The sequence below is a fragment of the Pogona vitticeps genome, chromosome 5 (genome assembly GCF_051106095.1).
Source record: "Pogona vitticeps strain Pit_001003342236 chromosome 5, PviZW2.1, whole genome shotgun sequence".
Classification (NCBI taxonomy): domain Eukaryota; kingdom Metazoa; phylum Chordata; class Lepidosauria; order Squamata; family Agamidae; genus Pogona; species Pogona vitticeps.
Window position 1 is genome coordinate 162,433,336 of NC_135787.1, and position 19,782 is coordinate 162,453,117.

The 19,782-nt window shown below is 41.1% G+C and overlaps 1 protein-coding gene across 2 annotated transcripts in view; it reads right to left on the bottom strand.

The window, feature by feature from the left end:
• Positions 1 to 9,229: 9,229 nt before the first annotated feature.
• The window catches only part of ACO2 (aconitase 2), a 30,371-nt gene continuing 19,818 nt past the window's right edge, over positions 9,230 to 19,782 (bottom strand). For both annotated transcript variants that reach the window (XM_020787848.3, XM_073000154.2), the window contains 9 exons: positions 18,842 to 18,999; positions 18,663 to 18,736; positions 17,843 to 17,954; positions 17,201 to 17,323; positions 16,763 to 16,918; positions 16,252 to 16,443; positions 13,134 to 13,266; positions 12,171 to 12,292; positions 9,230 to 9,680 (listed from right to left, as the gene is read on the bottom strand). In XM_020787848.3, the coding sequence (XP_020643507.2) occupies positions 9,543 to 9,680; positions 12,171 to 12,292; positions 13,134 to 13,266; positions 16,252 to 16,443; positions 16,763 to 16,918; positions 17,201 to 17,323; positions 17,843 to 17,954; positions 18,663 to 18,736; positions 18,842 to 18,999 (1,208 nt within the window). In that variant the 3' untranslated portion in view covers positions 9,230 to 9,542. The remainder of the gene's footprint in view (positions 9,681 to 12,170; positions 12,293 to 13,133; positions 13,267 to 16,251; positions 16,444 to 16,762; positions 16,919 to 17,200; positions 17,324 to 17,842; positions 17,955 to 18,662; positions 18,737 to 18,841; positions 19,000 to 19,782) is intronic.

Sequence of the window (19,782 nt, forward strand, 5' to 3'; positions counted from 1 at the left end):
TGTGAAAGGAGATGATAAAAGGATTCACTTGCTGAAGTGTCCTCCTTTCCATAACTGCTCCCAAAGAGCTCAAATCCTCTGTTACCAAGTTTAACTAAGTAACAATTAATAGCAATTTATGACTATTTAGTACTTTTTAAAAGCTTGAAAATAGATAATGAGATCTTTGTAGGCACTGATGTATGAGAAAAAGGTCACAAAATAATCTATAGGTTGAAACACGGCTGATTTGATTAATAAAACCACTTTTTTAACATCTTGAGGTACCATCTCTTCTTGCATACTGGATTTAATTGGACATTTAAAGTCTCTTTTATTTTTAAAGGCAGACAGTTTATACAGCTTGTCACCTTATAGAGGAAATGTTCTTAAAGCAAAACCTCAGTGCAGTTCTGTTCATTGACCCACTTTAATTTCCTCAGAGACAATGTGTAGCATCTGCTAATTTAGCAGCTCTCATTACTTTTCAGGAGCATAACACTTGCAGAATTGTGAAGTCTACAGAAAACTAGTGGCAGTTTTGACTGCTAGACTTCAAGAAATTTCATTTCCTTTTAAGCCATGTGTGCAGAGCATGTCTCCCTCCAGATGTTGAAATCAAATCTGTTATTAGAATATAATTCACATTGGTCCTAGTCAGTGTTACCAGTTATGAGGGAAGATGGGAATTGTGATCCAATAACATATGTAGGACCACATACGCCACATCCCTATGCCTTTACAGGCTTCAGTACTCTATTTTTGCAACTTCCAGCTGCCCATGCCTCTTCCAATTTAGCATCTTTTCAGTGTTATATTACTATTCTGCAGACATGAAGAGCGCTATTCTGCTCTCACATACTGCAGTATAATCCCTGTTAAATTCAGTGGTTTTTTCCCCCAGTAGAATATATACCAAAATATACCAAAATAAATTGTCTCTTCAAAAATAAACTGTGCCTGATTCTTCTACCACTTATGGATATGTCACCTCAGTAGCTCTTTTGCGGTTCAATATAGGCCACATCTCTGCAATCAGGGTTAAAGACACAATGTTGCATCTTAACTGAATGATCTCCAGGTTTCAGTTTGGGCAATACAGCCTCACAATTGCTTGTACTCATCAGTGCTTCTTTTGCATCTGTTATTATAATTTCTCACTGAGGCATCAATTAGGGAGGATTGCTAGCAAGGCACTGCTTACACAAAAGAAGCCTGGTCCATGTGCCAAGATGCTCAGGCTCACAAGGGACTGCAGCAGAGACATGATTATAAATATCCCCCACTCAAAGTTTGGGGGGGGGGCAAGCTGTTTTAGACCCACTGGATAGATTCACTACCAAAAGGAATTAAGCAATTCCTTCTTCTGTATGGCTGAGCAGCTACCCCCTGTTTCTTTTAATTTGCACATTTTGTGCACTATCAATGGGGATCTAATGTTAATCAAATGAGGATTTCAAATTCCTCTCTGCCACCAAGATATAATTAATAAAGTGGCATATTTTTGCAATTGAAATGCTGATGGTTATTTAATTGTGAGACTTGCCACTCGTATCAGAGGGCTTTGTTTAAACAGTATGCCTTTCTGCCTAAAAGGAAGCAGAAGACAAAGAACCAAATAAAATCAAGCAAAAACAACAGAAAAATAAAAAATAAAGAAAATGTGGCATCTTCAAGACGAACTACTATATTTTATGTGAGCTTTGTGTACAGGTCCTCTTCCTCAGACGTGTCCACAAAAATGTACATTAAATATAGCAATTAGTCTTTAAGGTGCCACAACATTTTTGCATATTTTTTATTTTTCTTCCGTTTTTGCCTGATATGCTAGCACAGACTAACATGGCTACCGCTTCTAAAACTACAAATAAAATCAATCAAATATTCCTCATAAACTAAAACTGATTATGTTTCAAAATTAAATCTAGCATATACAGATTTATTCCCTATATAATTACGTACTGTATATGAATTTCCAGAAAGAATGTACATAGCACTGAATTTTTCAAATGGCCATTTATGTTTTGTCTATTGCTTGTAGAAATAGTATTTACTAACTAATCAGTGTAGGAGACAGGACCCTGAAAATTCCTAAAACTGTCTGGCTTTATTCATCTTGTTTGTTTAGGCCCATGCTATCTCTCTTGTATGTAGGAGGTGACTGGGTGCAACTTAGCTTATACTAAAAGAGTTGTACAGTACATATTTGTGCAGGAAGGAGGGGAGAGGGAGAGAGGGGGAAGAGAGAGAGAAAGACCTAATTTGTCTTTTATGTGCTCTGACCTTTGCAAACCCTAATTAAGACTGATATTCTTAGGGTTGCTCATGTCACTTTACTCCTCACATTTGTCTCTTTACCATCTCTGGAAGAAGACTAAGGAAACATCTTGATTTTGTTCGAGAAATAGCCACAGTTTCCTGCATCTCCACCTTAGTTACCTGGGAACTAGGATTATTATTATTCCTTTTTTACCACAATATATTTTTCTAATAAATAGCTTTCTTATCTTCCTAGAATAAGAAGTGATGAATGTGATTTCCTTCCAAAACAGGAAAGTGCTCTACTACCCATTCTAATTTTTAGAACCCACAGGCTGACTCAAGATTCTTACCTGCTCTGCTAACAATTCATATCCCAAAGTGCTCCAGAGTGGTGATAGTGATAAGGATAATTTACAGGGGAAAACTGAAAAATTATCAGAATAAAAAATAAATTATAAAACAAAATAAATCTAGAGCTAAGTAGGAACAAAATACCAGTTGAAACACTCATCTCAAAGGTTTGGGAATTAAACAGGTTTTCAATTACTATCAAAAGGACTTTGGAGTAAGCATTAGGCAATTCTTCTCTGGACTGTCCAAAGAGACAGTATTACAGTGGACCCTCGACTTACAGACGGCTCGACTTACAGACTTTTCAAGTTACTGTACAGACTTCTCTGGCTCCAAAATTTAGGTTCGACTTGCATACCTGTCATGTACCCTGTTTCCCTGTAAATAAATAAACAAACACACACACACACATACACGGCCTAATTTGAATAGTAACTAAAACATGACTCAGTGGCCCAGAACTACTTGCTCTTCTCCTATGTATGTTGGCCAGCTATGGATCTGACAGAAGCTTTGCTAAGAAGTTCAGATTCTTGGGACCTAGAGTTACCGTAGTTCAGCTGCCCAGCTCTGAGAGGCTTTATGGTTTTTGTTATGTAGTGTAATTCTACTCATGCAGACTTTTAACTCATGCCTACTCAAGCAAGGTTTGGGCATTCCTGCTTCCTGTGTGGTTCTACTGGAAATATTCACATTCCTTTTATTTGCAACTCATTAGCAGATAGAGAGGCAATGATGCCAAATGCAACTTTCTACAGAAAACTGCAATAAGATTGCTGTATTGTTTTTTTTAGTGTAATTTTGGCAATAAAACAAATATTTTCCGGTAAGGTGTGGATGGTTCTGATGATTTTAGCACATTTCCAGTCCCTTGTTGTTTCGTTTGTTTGTGTTTTTTTTATTTTATTTTCTGAATGACTATGTTTGTGGGATGTGTGTGTGTGAAAAGGTTCAGTCTGGAAGGAGTTGCATGAATGATAAATATTTTAATTACTGGAAAGGAGTCTGGTGCTTTGAGACAAACATAAGTACTCCAAGTCTAGGCTGCTAGTTGTGGATGCAGAGAATAGTGTGGCACATGATGTGAGGAAAAATGCCAGGGTGGGCTCTGAAGAAAAATAATTCTGTTAATCAAAACTGGAATTACAGTTAGGCAAATATTTCATATCTGCACACTCTGATTGTCATCATCATAATAAAATATTTATAAACATGGCTAATACAAAGTATTGAAAGTAGGGAGAAGAAAGTAGTTCTCTTCCTGAAAGTTTCTCGTATAAATTAAACACTAAAGGGAGAATTGCCTGGCATTCATGATTAATTTAATGCCTATGAGGCATGTTTACCACTATGTTGGCTCCTTATGAAGGAGTGAAACCACTTCTGGAAGGTTGTTGGCTCATAGCAGTGATTTCAAAATCAGACCATCTGGGAAGCTGTTTTCATAATAGCTTTAGGGTTTTGTTTTCTGTTTCAGAAAGCCTGGAAATCTCAAGGTTTCCATTAAGACAGTGTAGAAGGAATGCCAATCAAAAGTAGCAAGTATAGTTTTTCTTCCCTTGCGGTCCTGAGGGAAAAAATAAAATCACATAAAATATAATAATATACCCAGCTGGCTTTAACCCAAGAGAACATGGTACTGATGTTGGAAATGATTTGGAAAGAAAATCCAGTGATGCTAGTTTAACTGCAGAAATTAGAAAGATATTTGGGGTTGGGGTAAAACATGGCTGGCTGGATAGCTTAGTGATTTAGGTACTGGCTGTAGAGCCAGAGGTTGGGAGTTCAGGTCCCCGCTGTGCCTGCTGTGAGTAGAGCCAGCCTGTGTGGCCTTGAGTGAGCTGCACACCCCCAAAAAGGAATAGTCAACTATTTCTGAGTATTCTCTACCTGGAAAACTCTGAAACAGGTTGTCAGAAGTGAGAACTGACTTGACAGTGCATGATGATTATGATTATGATGATTATAGAACTTGTAGGATATCACCAATCAAAATAGTTTCATCAACTGGGAATTATAATCTAAAACAGTCACTTTTCCTAGCTCTGGATCAGTAATTATGCTCAAAATCATTGTGCATTAAATATGGAAATCTATTTTTTTGGCTTCTGGTAATTTATTTATTTGAAATATAACTGCTCTTCACTGAAAGGAACAGCAGAATTTACAGCAGAAAGTTTGGAGCAGGGCATGAATATTGTGCATTTGAGCTGAAAGGAAGGAAATGAAGGCCAAGAGAGAGTTATCTCTCGTAGGAAGGACTGGAGTGGCTAAAAAGAAAAGGATAAGAGAATCTGGAAAGAAAATGGAAGTTGGGAATATTCTGAGGAAAAGTATATTTCCCTATTGTTTCCAAAGTAGTGGCCATATTAGTCTACGCAAGCATATCCAGAAGAAAGCAAACAACACAACACACACACATAATATATATAGTGGTGCCTTAAAAACTATTATACTTCAGTGTGAGATTTCATAGATGCACCCACTTCTTCAGACGTATTAGAGTGAGGTAAAGCCACAGGTTATATACAGGACAGGTAGAGGAAATTAATTAACAAGGTGACAATAGCATAATTAACACAAGTAATTAACTGTAAAAATGTTGATTGCTTATACATTCTATTGTATCTGAAGAAAGTGGGTTTATACACAAGAACCCGTATTGAAATACTGTATAACAGTATTTAAGATTCTGCTATGTGTTTTTTTTTTAAGATTACGTGATGGTGATGATGTTGTGTGAGGAAAATAATTGGGGAATGAGGGGCAATATGGGGATATGGGGAGAAAGTGAAAGAGTAAAAATGAAGGAGATTCTGAAGGAAATAATATGAGATTTATTGAAAGTAATAAGGTGACCTAGAAAGAAAAGAGAGTGATAATTGGCAAAGCAGCTTTGGAGTTAATGGGAGAAAATGTTAACATGGGCAGTGAGTGTTCAAGGGTGGGTTGTTTTCCTGAGAGGGATAATTATGAGACATTGGAAGTTAGACCAGAGGACTGAAAATATAATAAGAATGGATATTAGGAATATTTTGAAAACTGGAAACAAGGTAAGTTGGAGGCTCTTCTGAGCAGAGTGACAGGAAAGGAGAGGGCAACCAAGATTGTTGGGTGTTCTGTTGCAGAGGAAATTAGGGTAGCTGCCTCACACAAGAGACATGAAGTATCATAAAAGGGTAACTAACTTGATTTTATTTCTATTATTTATTGCTCTTATATATTTTCTAGTTAGAGGGGGAGGAACTTTTGTGATATCGTGTCTCATAGGCCAAAATAATTTGGTTAGTTTTAGCTACTACTGTCTGTACCTTGGCTTGGATATTAAAGGGGCGTTATTCTCTTCTGACTTAGCATATCTTATACTGTACCAGCTTTCATCCAGAGAGAAGAATTTACTTGAACTATAAGGAATTATTGTTGGGAGTGAGTGCTCAGAGATCAGTAATGGAAGTTACATTTTTTTTGAGTTGCTTAGTCTGGGGGTGGCTATGAGGCTTGACAGCAGCATGTAAAGAGATGTTTCACTTTTAGACTTTTCTATCTCTAGTGGTTATTCCCTTAGGAAGATTCTTTCCCAACATTGCTCTTCTGTTTTCTTCCTGTGGAAGCTGAGAGATATTCCTGGTGAGGTAGGACATAGAAGTGCTGCGTCAGCAAGCAACCATTTTCCCTTTGCATTGCAGGTGCCATTTTGATGTTAGAACTGAGGCAGTTCTAACACACTAGGAGAGGATTAACAGTCAGTAGCAGCAATGAGAGCTGGCTCTCCATCCTTAGAAATGGTAACAAAGAAGGCTGTGACAGGAAGGGAAATCTGGCCTGTCTTCATAATACTGTCAATCTCACTTTGGTCTGATCTCTGTGAATCAGCCTGGAGTTGTGTTGTACAAACAGCCCAGTCACATCAAAGTCCTCTTGGCATAGGTCCTGACCAAATGAATGGGCCTTGTGCTGGCAGAATGGTATCCAGATTGCAAGAAGGCTGGAATGGTTACAGGGCAACAGGAATCAATTCAGCTGCCCTTCCGTAATCCTTTACTATGTTCCTGTGAAAGAAAAGGCTGCTATTGTTTTTAGTTGATGAGGTGGGTGGGCTATTTTTCACTGTGCAGAATAGGCCAAGACCCAGTGAAAGCTTCTGGAAGGTTGAATGACATCATCCTTTTGCATAAAAATTAAATCTACTTTCAGAATCCACACTATCTGTAAGACCTAGACAGTTGGCTTCCTATACCAGGAAGCATTTGTTTCCATCTTCTTGCACAGTAAAGCTCTATCTTGATTTTGACATAAGGTGCCATGGTAACCGTGTGCCACAGCAATCTTAGACCACACTGTTCTTTGGGCATTACCTCTATGTAGATGCTGAATGCAACTATGCATTTCTTATCCTCAACAAGTTGACATAGGACACAGTATCACAACATTTCAGATAAATATAAGGTGGGAATGCAGCCAAAGCCCTTATACCAAAAACATGGACAAAACCAAACCAGCTGACCTCCAATGATAAAATCAAAGTTAGCAGCACCACAGTGGGGAATCAAAACCCTCAAATGTTCCTCTGGTTAGTCATACCATATATGTCATATTAAAGATAGTGGAAGGTCATTAAAAACTCTGATGTCAATTGAGACAAGGCAGTTTAACGTTGTTCAGTGACTGTTTGTTCACTACAGATGAAACATCTAACCATGCCCAAGCCACCTGTATCTTCTGCTATAATGAAGCATGCAGACAAAAATAGAATATCTGAAACCTTGCTTGCCTTCTATATCCCACTGAAAACCAGAGATGCTTTTATTTCAAGCAGAGAAAAGGCAAGATGTTTAAATTTTTACAATTGACAAGACACTTCTATACAGTGTAGTGACTAACTGATGCTCACCATTTTGTTTCTACAATGGCAAACAAACATGTGTTCATATTCAATTGCTGCAATTGTAGAATGCGCAATCTCAAAATAAAAGCTTGAAAATAATGAGTAATGGTATTGTATAGAGAGGATTTTGTGGCACTTATTACTAATGTGTTACAGACACTATTCATTTGTCACAGTGGAGACCAGGAATTTTTCTTGGGGTTTGTCTTTTGAACAGAAACCACTTTTTCTGAGAACTACAATATATTATTGAGAAATATAGTTTTTCTCTACTTCATCAGCTGAGTTAAAAAGTATCACAGGTTTTTCTGTAAACTTAGCATAACCATGATGTAGACGTCTGAAAAATTCCCAATTTGTACTCTGTAAGCCATCTTGAACAATTATGCTTTGTGGTTTAGAATTGCTCTCTAACAAATTGAGTGTCAGGGTGATTAGAAACACTGTACATAAAATACAGGCAAATGTTTTTTTTTAAAGAAAAGAAAAGAAAGGAAGACACTAAATATTTGTGAATTGTGTTTTAGCTCTGAAAAAATATGAGAAACATGTTGGGTTAAATAAAAGTGCACATTACAACAATTTTCCCCCTGAAAGCTGTATTTTGCTGGGTAAATTGCAAAATGGTAATAGCTAGGTAACACATGTCCCACTGTGAAATCTAGTCAAAAGTGACAGAAAGCTGAACATAGTAACTACCCTAGAACAGTTGAATGTGATAAGAACTGAGGGTGAATTCAAAGTGGTTTCTGGATCCTTGAGAATTCTTGGTCTAGTAGAGACAAGCACTACTTAAACATGCTCATCCATTTATAGCATAAAGTCCAAGTTAAAGAAGACCTTCAGGCCAGCTTATGGACAATGCTGGCTACATACTCTGAAAAGTTAATTGTCCTGCATATTTTCCACATTGCATTTCATTTAAGAGCAATTATTTAATCACAATCAGAGATAACTGGGAGAGGGCTTACAGTACTAGTAGAATGCTTTTATGTGCCAGTATATTTCTTAGAAGGAAATGCAATAACTGAAAAGGAGTTATATTGTGAAAAGAGAGGTTACCTACCTGTAACCATGGTTCTTCTAGTGGTCCTCTGTGAAACCACTCAATTGTGTGGATTCAGAGGCCACCAAGAAGAACATATAGTTATAATACAGTGGATAGCTCAGGGGAAAACCCTAAAAAGGGTTGCCATAAATTGGAATTGACTTGGCAGCACATATTGTTATGGTTATAATACAGCCGAGCATGTGATGGAGTCCTGCTACAAGGAACACGTATACAAAGGACCAGAAATCTAGAATTTTATTTTCTATATACGAAACTTTCAAAGAGTTTTTGCTTTTTTGAAGAATTGTAACTTGGCCAGATAGCAAGTTTGTCTAGTTTGAGATATTGTGGTCACAATTTAAACGTTATTTTTATACCACAGTCTTTTTGCAAGTGTCATACATGAAAGAGAAAGAGATGGGGAAGCTAGGCAGAGCAAAGACAAGGATGGAAATTGGGAACAAATTACCGAAAGCTTTGTCATTTCATACAGAAACGGTTTACAGACAAGGATCACAATGAAACCCTGAAGACAAAGCAACCTATAATGAAAATGAAGATTCCGTCTTCATAATTCCATAGAAATGGCTTAATTCTACATCCAAGTCTAAATTCTGGTTTATAGATGCCTGGAGAATCTATAGTGTACATCCACAAGGAAACAAAGAATGCTAGTAAAAATGCTAACTGGAGACTGTATGTGTCAGTCACAATCTTTATTTCATTTTCCACAAGAACAATCATCGTTCAATATTCCTTTCTTTTGCCATCACCGAATACATACAAAGCACTATGGGACAACTGAAATGCATCAACCATAGGCAACTATGAAAGCTGGAACCTGATAATGAAAAAAAAATGACAGTACTCCTATTAGTGTCAGCAAGTGAGTACTGTAACAAAGAGGAAGCTACCATTACATTTGATCACAGACATTTATTCCCAAAAATTTTTGTGGAATTGCACTTTTATGGAGACAGTCATCAAGTCCACTGGATGTGCGTGTTTGTGGGTTCAGTGCTTCTGCAGCTCTTTCATTCTGTTGAGTGCACTACCAGCTTGGAACCACTCAATTTGAGTCTCGTTGAAGGTGTGATTCAGAATAATTGTTTCTTGGCTCCCATTAGGATGTTTGATAACGCATTTCAGGGGCTATTAGGGAAAACAGAGAAGTCAGAGATTGCTTTTAACACCTCATCCTTTTTGATAAGTCATTAACATATAAAATCATACTTATCCCAATTACCTACCCTCTTTATTTAAAAAATTAATACATTATTTAAAATATATTAAATAAATAACATTTAAAATACTATTTAAATATATTTTTGCTAAATGTTCTTTTAGAAAGGTTTTCGGTGTTGGAAGTCAAATTTTACTCAAAGGTGAGTAACTTTTGAAGTAACTTCTAATGCAGCTGAGGTGATTTTCAGCTCAAGGGCCAACATAAACATGATTCATACTACTTATTGCCCTAATAAGTTAAATTTTAAATGACCAGGAGCAAGTAGTCATGGTAAAAATCTGGGCCTCTTGGCAGCAGCATATAATCCCACACATTAGTGATGAGAGACAGGCAGAGAAGTGAAAAAGATAACATAACTAGCAAGTGTTGGGTGTTCACCATATAAATTTTCCCACAATGTCTACAGTGGTGCCTCGCTTAACAAGTGCACCGTTTAACAATTAATCCGCATACCGATGCGGATTTTGCGATCGCTTTTGCGATCGCATTACGATGTTGCCTATGGGGAAAAATCGCTTTGCGATTTTTCCTCACAGGCAACCATATTCCCCCATCTGACCGGCGGGAGCCTCTGAAGGACCGCTCCCGCCGCTCAGCTGGGGGAAAATGTCGGCAGTGGGCGGCGGTCTCGGAAGGACCCCGAAGCCACCGCCCGACTGCCGACATTTTGCCTTCCCAGCTCTCAAAGGGCCCCCCTCCGACATTGGAGAGAACCCCTTTGAGAGCTCGGAAAACTCTCAGCGGCGGCGGGGGCAGGGTAGGGTGGATCCGGAAGGCTTCCAGGCAAAGCACTGGAAGCCGTCCGGAACACACACACACCCTGCCACCGCCGCCGCTTGAAGTCGCCCCGCGCTGCCTATCCCAGTCATGCTAGCATAACTGGGATAGGCGGCGCGGGTCGGGTCCCAGCGGCTGGGGCAGGGTAGGGGGGTCCGGAAGGCTTCCAGTGCTTTGCCTGGAAGCCTTCCGGACACCCCATCCACCCTGCCGCCGCCACTTGGATACGCCCCGCGCTCAGCCGAGCACGGGGCGGATCCAAGCCCAGGATGGGTAGAAACGCCGGCCGGCTCTTGCGAAAGAGGGAGGTGGAGGTCCCCGCTCTCCTTCGCAAGAGCTGGCTGGTATTTCTACCCAGCTGGGCAGCGGGCTCTTGCAGAGGAGGGAGGTGGCTCCCTCCTTGCAAGAGCCCGCCTCCCAGCTGGGTAGAATGGCTCTTGCGAAGGAGAGCAGGGACCTCCACCTCCCTCCTTAGCAAGAGCCGGCCGGCGTTTCAGCTGGGCAGCGGGCTCTTGCAGAGGAGGGAGGTGGCTCCCTCCTTGCAAGAGCCCGCCTCCCAGCTGGGTAGAAAGGCTCTTGTGAAGGAGAGCAGGGACCTCCACCTCCCTCCTTAGCAAGAGCCGCCGGCGTTTCTACCCAGCTGGGCAGCAGGCTCTTGCAGAGGAGGGAGGTGGCTCCCTCCTTGCAAGAGCCCGCCTCCCAGCTGGGTAGAAAGGCTCTTGCGAAGGAGAGCAGGGACCTCCACCTCCCTCCTTAGCAAGAGCCGGCCGGCGTTTCAGCTGGGCAGCGGGCTCTTGCAGAGGAGGGAGGTGGCTCCCTCCTTGCAAGAGCCCGCCTCCCAGCTGATCGGCGGTTCCAAAATGGCCGCCAGTTTCGCGCCCCGCTTACCGAGGGCGCGAAAATGGCGGCGGTATGGAGGAACTTCACTGAACGGTGAGTACGGAAGCCACTGGAATGCATTACACTAAGTTTAATGCGTTCCAGTGGCTTTTTGCTTTCTGTTTAACGAAGTTTTCACATAGCGAAGGTTAATCCGGAACGGATTAACCTCGCTATGCGAGGCACCACTGTACTAGTGTGTTGTTTTGAGTGGATACCACATTAGAGCCCACAAACCATTATGAAAGGTTTCAAGTGGTGGTCACTAAGCATAGCTCCCAGCCAAAGCACAGAGAGCACCATGCTTAGCTGCCTGTAGTCTCCTGGGGGCTTGGGCCATTGGCAGCTGCTGATGTCAATCCACAATAACAGTGCTGGAAGAATCCCCCAATTCTGTCCTAAAATTAGGTGTGCATTTCAGAATATTTATAAAATTAACAAATGTATGATTGTTGCAATTAATAATTCAACAACAAAGAATGAAAGAACTGGAACTACACTATACACAAATTGCAAGCATATCACACTGTCAAAGTACCTCTTTTTGGTTTCTCACATTGCTTGGCTGAATATACCTGACAAACTTAAAGTTTAGAAACTGCATTACAAATAGATCTCAGAAATTATTTTCTCAACTGCTGTATTGCACAATGTATATAAGTTATCAGCAACCTCAGATACAGTAGCTTACTACAAGTAGTGTAAAGAAGGGACTTCTCATGAGAAACTACAGTCTTTACCTTCCCAGGAGCAAAATCTTTTAGACCCACAATACTCAGTTTGTCCACTGGGTGGATCTTGTCATAATCAGCTGGATCAGCAAAAGTCAGTGGTAGGAGACCTTGCTTCTTCAGATTGGTTTCTGTTAAAAACATTGGCTTTATACAAACTGTTACAGGACACACTTGAATTTTGCAATATAACCTGCAGTTTGCCATCAGAAAACACTATCAGATAGCCATGCAAGCTACCCATTTGAAACATGATGGGCAGAAGCCTGCACTGTTCCATGCAAACTCTGGTTTGCCATTACACTAACTGGAGTTCAAGCTACTGGAAAAAACAGGTCTTAACATTTGCAAAAGAAGGTATTAGAATATATAAGCTTGCTAGAAGTCAAACCACTCCTGCAGTTAACTGCAGCAAGCAAACAGCAAGTGAACAGGACTGTGGCTAATGTGAACAGAACAAAGTTTCCCCATGCTAATAGCAAGATTTTTAACATCTGAACTCTTAACCAACTTTGCCTGTACTATTACAGCTTTGTACATGATTTCAGTTTCAAGCAGAAGGCATTTGGTTACTTTTGACATAACCACTGTAAATAACAGCAGCTTCTTGGGAAGAAAGCCAATAAATTAAAATAGATTTTGAAGCATAATTGAAGGAATTCACATAAAAAAGGATTCTTCAGCACACAATATAATTTTACAGCACTAGCAGAAAAGAACCCTAAGAACCATATTCTGCATAAAAATGATCAGCAACAGACAATTGGGCAAGTTAGTGAGGAGATAACATTCTGACTGCTAGGGTACACGCAAGAGGCATGCCTGGAGTCATACATTAGAAGGAAGCCAATGCGGAAAAGAATACAATCTTTTGTACACAGACACACGCACAAAAAGAACACCATAAACATTAAACATGGGGTTCCTTAACACTTCTACTGCAGCTTCTGTGACAGAAACTGTAACTCTCACCATGAATCCTTGCAAAACTCTTGACAATGATGGCTCTTCCTCCTAGATGCCGTGGTTCCAAAGCAGCATGTTCCCGACTTGAGCCTTCACCATAGTTTTCATCACCAACCACCACCCACTTAACACCATGTTTCTGTGAACAAAGCACACACATTCTTCAGTACTTCCAAGTGAAGCCACTGTTGTCACTATCCAAGACAGAACTCAGCCACAGGATTCATCATTTGTCATGTAGCTCTTCAAAGAATAAGATGACTGTGTACTATGAATAGTAACTGTGAAGCCACTTGAGGGCAACCAGCTCAAAATGGAAATCTATCCACCACCCACCCCAGATTTTTGCAGGGAAATAGAAAAAAGTCCAAATGCTTCCTTAGAATTCTGGTGGTCAAGAACAATGGACGTGGTCTTAAATCATTAGCCTTTTTCCAAAGAACTTTACATGAATAGCAGAAGAAAACTCTCTTATCCAGTAAGAGCTGGATGAGATTTTCATTGTGCCCCTGCATGCTTCTTCTCTTCAACATAAAACACTAATACTGTATTAGTGATACTGTGTATATGAAGTACAGTGGTGCCTCGACTTACGACCATAATCCATTCCAGAAGATGGACGTAAGTTGAAATGGTCGTAAGTCGAAGCACCATTTCCCATAGGAATGCACTGAAATGCAATTAATCCGGCCGAAGAAAAAAAAACACCCTCTCCCCCAAAAAATCACTGCAAAACTCATTGGAAACGTGATTAATCCCTTCCGGGCGAAGGGGAGGGGGGAAAAGAAAGGTAATCAAATGCAAGACCCATTGGAAATGCACAGAAAACAAACAGAGCAGATCAGAAATGCACAGAGAACAAAGGGGGCAAGTTGGAAATGCAATGAAAACAAAGGAAAATGCAAAGGAAGCATGCAGGACCCATTGAAAATGGGGGAACCCCCAAAAGCAACCAAACCCCCCAAGACCCATCAGAAATGAGGGGAAGCCAAAAAAACAAACAAACCCCCCAAGACCCATCGGAAATGGGGAAAAATCCCCAAAAAGCAGCCAAACCCCCAAGACCCATCAGAAATGGGGAGGGGACCAAAAAACAAACAAACCCCCCAAGACTAATCGGAAATGGGGAAAAACACTCCAAAAAGCAACAAACCCCCAAGACTCATCGGAAATGGGAAAACAAACAAACAACCCCCCAAGACCTATCACAGCAGAGAAACATAAACCCCCCAGCTCAAAACCAAGCTGCAAAAACACCCAGAACAGTTTTTTAAAAAGCAGAAAACAGCACCTTACCTTACCAGGCACCCAAAGCCTCCCTGCAAACACACACACACACTCACTCAGAAACAGAAGGAGGCAGTCCCAAGCCTCCTCCGATGCAAACACTCTCTAACTGCTGGGGCAAAAGAGCTACAAAGAAGCAGCCTCATCGCCACCTACAGTTAGAAATTTGAATTTCCTGCCTTTTCCCCCTGCCTTTTTCTGTTCGTAAGTGGAAGCTCTGGTCACAAGTACAGTAGAAGCAAAATTTTGCAGCCGGAGCTGGTTGTAACTCGAAATGGTCGTAAGTAGGGATGTTCATAAGTTGAGGCACCGCTGTATTTCCAGCATTCAAATGTTGTACAAATATCACTCTTCATATTTTGGCTGCTTCATGATCTTTAAGCTTTTACTACTAGGCAGAGTGAGGCAACTGCTTCTCAGGAGAAAGTTTTTGAATGTCAAAAGATGAGGAACTTATCAGGTAATCATGATCATTTTCAAACTTGAGGCCAGAGAATGTTTTTCACATTTTTGACCAGTTACCAAAATAGCTCAGGCTAGCCCTGCTATCTTTTATCAACTGTCTAGTAAAGTAGTGCACAAAAACAGCTTATCAGTAGAGGCATTTTCAAGGAAAAGGCAAACATGACAATTCCTAACCAGACTTGTCAGAATTCGGAATATAATTAATTATGTTACCATAAATGTACAACTACAGGGGTTTTTACATGGACTGGAGGGATGAAGAAAAGTGATTTTGTTAAAAGCCAAGATCATCAGTTGCTGGAACAAATGAAACAGTCATACACAGAGACAGACCAATGATTTGTCTAGTTTTGTCTGTCTGCATCAAAACTTGCAGGCCTCCCGACAAGAGTATCTTGAGAGCAAAAGGATTGCCTTGCCTGTTCTACACTTCCTTGGCAGTGACTCCCCACAGCGGCAAACAATGCTACGTGGAGATAAAGGTTCCCCTTGACTCTAGGGGGCGGTGCTTATCTCCGTTTCCAACCCATAGAGCTAGCGTTTGTCCAAATACAATCTTCCATGGTCACATGGCCAGCGCGACTAGAAACATAACGCCGTTACCTTCCCACCATGATGGTACCTATTTATCTACTCGCATTTTGCATGCTTTCAAACTGCTAGGCTGGCAAGAGCTGAGACAAGCGACGGGAGCTCACTGTCGCGTGGATTCAATCTTACGACTGCTGGTCTTCTGTCCTTTCAAGCACAGAGGCTTCAGCAGTTTAACCTGAAGCGCCACCACGTGGAGATACCAAGGATGAAACACAGGACTTTCTGAATGCAAAGTTTATGATTCACTACTGAGATACAGACCTCTTCTTATCCAGTTCTCAAGGTACTGCATTTACATGAAGTTTGAGCATTTTAGCTAAAGTGGTTTTTGAAGAAGCAGTGAGACTGGGATCAAGTATGAAACTGTTAGGACCAAAGCCTTTTTTTATGGCTAACAGAATTTGCCACCTACTCCGAGATTTCCTCATCTTCACTCTGGGATTGGAGTGTGGAACTGAATTCTGAAACTGACTGCCCAGCGGAGCCCTTGACTGCTCAGGGACACCTAATGGCTAGAAGTGGAATAGTAGCCTCATGCTTCAACTGGAGCTCCTCCACTAACTACAGTATATCACATCTCAAGCACATTGCTATTTGGTCAACTTAACACACTTGTGGCAATACAGAAGGGACGGATTCCACACACACCCATGTCATCTGCTTTACTGGGCTTACATTTCAGTGAGAAGCTCTGAGAGAATGAAGAAACATTATTTGTGATAATGGGGACAGGAAGTATTCACAGAGCCTAAACCCAAGCTACTTTCAGAAATCTTACCTTGTAGTAACGTGCGGTGTCAGGAACAGGCCCAAATTCCTGAGTCAATGCATTCCTTACTGAGTTGGCCTTTTCATTCTCAATGTTGATGGCTCCAATCAGTAAGTTGTTTGAAATGTTGTCCAGATGGCCACGGAATTTTAGCCACGGACCTGCTGCTGAGATGTGGTCAGTAGTACACTTCCCTTTCACCTGTGATATAAGAGAACAAGAGAATCTTACACAAAATAAATACACACAAAAGCAGTGATTAGATAGTGTTGAACATTCATAACAAAGTTCTTGAAAACTGTGGAATACCATGAACCACCTTACATGAAAAAGGTGGCTCTCCATGGTTTCTCCCTTTCCCAGTCCTACCTGGAGCTGCTGTAGCCTCCACAGAATGAGCTCTGTTGTTTAAGTCAGCTCTAAAGACATAGATCCCAGCCAGCAGGCAACACATTTTCAGCTGGGACAGAAGTAAAGCCCTTTCCAAAAAATGTACCTCTAAACTTCCCTCAGTCTTTACCTTTATGAGGATCAGCATGTCTTCCAGGTCCTTGCCATCCCATTTGTCAAAGGGCTCAAGGAGCTGCAAGCGCTGACTGGTGGGGCTCACATCCACATGCTGGTTACTGCCATCCTTCGGGGGGTACTGATAAGTGTCCTGACCTGGATCAAATTCCTACAGGAAACAATTAAGAGGGGAAAAAACCTGCAGGCAGGAAGGCGAAGAATACATTCATGCAAAGCCATACCTCTTGCACTGCAAAAGTACAGAGGAAAGCTACCTAAGGGACACTCCCTACATCCCACAATCCACAATCTCTCTTCAATCTTCAAGTTTAATTTGAGTTTCTCTTTCATCTTGCCATAATTTTATTTACTGTGCCATATCATATTTTAATCATGTCCACAACAGCCTGGGACAAAAACTAGGAAGACTGAGAAAAAGTAGGAAGCTTACCAATTTGGGCAGCTCATCAGCATCAGGGGCCTCCAGTTTGAACTTCTTGCCATCTGTTCCTGTCAGATAGTCTACCTCTGGATTAAATTTCAGGGTACCAGCAAGAGACAGAGCTGTTACAATCTGAAAAAAAGTTCCATTACAAATAAGAGAAGCCAATATCCTTTATTTTAGTCATTGTTATCACTAATTTAAGGCTCTAATTTTAGAGTAATGTTGTGCCTCTACAACAGAAATGTCCACTACTCAAGGTGCTTTCAGTATCAAATGGGAGAGTGGCTAAGGAGTAAATTGTTTTTACTGATCTGTAAACCAGGTGGTAAACAGTCTTAAGAAAGAAGCTTTTTTTTGGGGGGGGGGAACACATAAAACCCGATATTTCCGTTTCCTAAAACATTCAAAAACCTGACATTAGAAAAAGGAAAAACTCATCACGCTTTCGAGAGACTAATTATTTGTATGCAGTTCAAAGAGACTTGCTAATCAATAGATTTTAAAACTCTGAATGTCAGCCTGGACCTTGAGGTGAGTGCATTTTGCATGTGGATCTCCTTATCTGTCCTATAAGAATTGAAGCATAGCCATGTTCACTCCTCTCTGGAACCCCACCTCCCTGTGGCAGAAACCCAACAAATACTATACCTCTGGGGATGTCACAAAGGCATGGGTTTCTGGATTGGCATCATTGCGACCAGTGAAGTTTCTGTTGTAAGATGTAACAATTGTATTCTTCTCTCCCTTTTTGGTATCTTTTCTGGAAAGACCAGTAGAGAAAGAGCAACACACTTGTCAAGGTTAACGAAAGATATATTACTTTAAACTACACACATATTACTATTAGTATAATGCTACTGAACTAGTGTTTGTACACAACCAAACCATTAGATCATGAGAGGCGGGGGAAGCAGAACCAGCAAGTATTCAGTTCCTCAAAAGAGTATCCCAACGTTCTTCACCATCTAAGGAGTGATAATGAGGAGCCAAACAAGCCACAGAAACACATTCCATTGACACAGATCTCTTACCAAATTGAGAAATCTGGTAACAGATTTAAGTGACACTTTTGATTTAATCCCTAAACACTTGTGTCACCTGAAATGGGCTCAAAAACTGACTCAATGGTAACAGGATTATGACCCCTTCACGGATTGCTGCCTTGTCATGGCAAAGGGGCTTGAGTAATTCAGAGAAGCTATGGGTTATAGTGGAGAGGTCATAGTGGAGAGTGCATGACCATCTTATCTATCTCCTGAGAAATCTATATGTGGGACAGGAAGCAACAGTTAGAACTGGATATGGTAAAACTGATTGGTTCAAAATTGGGAAAGGAGTACGACAAGGCTGTATATTGTCTCCCTGCTTATTTACCTTCTATGCTGAATACATCATGCTTCAAAATAGGATTTCAGCCATAAAATGCCTGCAAAATAGGGTAATTACTTCTACATATAATCCATCTTACCTGTCCCACTGGCCTATACATGGTCCACAAGCATTGGCAAGAACCACTCCACCAACATCCCGTAACACTTGTGCCTAAAGAACAGAATTGGCCAAGAGAAGATTAAACAGCAGCCTTCACCCCATTAAGTGAGGAAATGCATTCCAACCAAAAAGTAGAACAATCACAAAAATACTCACATAGCCATCCCTTTCAATAGTGGCCCGGATCTGCTCTGAGCCAGGAGTGATGGTGAACTGAGATTTGCATTTAACCCCATGAGCAAGTGCTTGTTTTGCCACGGCAGTGGAACGCCCCATGTCCTCATAGCTTGAATTGGTGCAGCTACCAATCAGACCTGTGGACACAAAATACAGGAGAGGAATCTTTCAAAGTATATTGCAAAAGTATAACTGATCAGTAGTTATTTTTCCAGTCAAGACAATCTAAACATGAGGTCGCTCGTTAGGCTCATGCAACTTCTGAGGGTCTTGAGCAATGTTCCCTCTAATTTTCAGCCCCACTGGGTGGGGTTCTGCCCCACACATAAAATTTTACCCATGCACGCGTTCGCGCACTCCCAGGGTACCAGAACCAAAGTGGCTGTCAGTGTGCAGAATAAGAGGAGGGCTGCGTGGAGAGGGTTAGAGTTGCACAGATACACACCTTGGAGGGAACCTTGGTCTGGGGCTATTTTTTTCCTCCCTCAGATTTTAGAAGGGCTCCTGCACTTCCCCCTCCCTATACTAAATCATCATCATCATGAGACATCAAGTCAATTCTGACCTACGGTGACCCTCTTCAGGGTTTTCCAGGTACAGAATACTCAGAAGTGGTTTACCATTCTCTTCTTTTTGGAGCACCCTTGGACTGTGCAGCTTCCCAAAGGCCACACAGGCTGGCTCTACTTACAGGAGGCCCACTGGGGAATCAAACTCGCAACATCTGCCTCTGCAGCCAGACACCTAAACCACTGAAGCTATCCAGCCAGCTTCCTCCTCAAAGGGTTTTGCATCAAAAATTGCAAATTCTGCCCCCACAATACTCAGGGGGAAGGATTTACCATCTGAAAGTAATTTCAGCAGCCCCAGGTCTATTTCAGTACTGTAAAACTTTCTTCTCAGAACAAGAAGTGAATGGC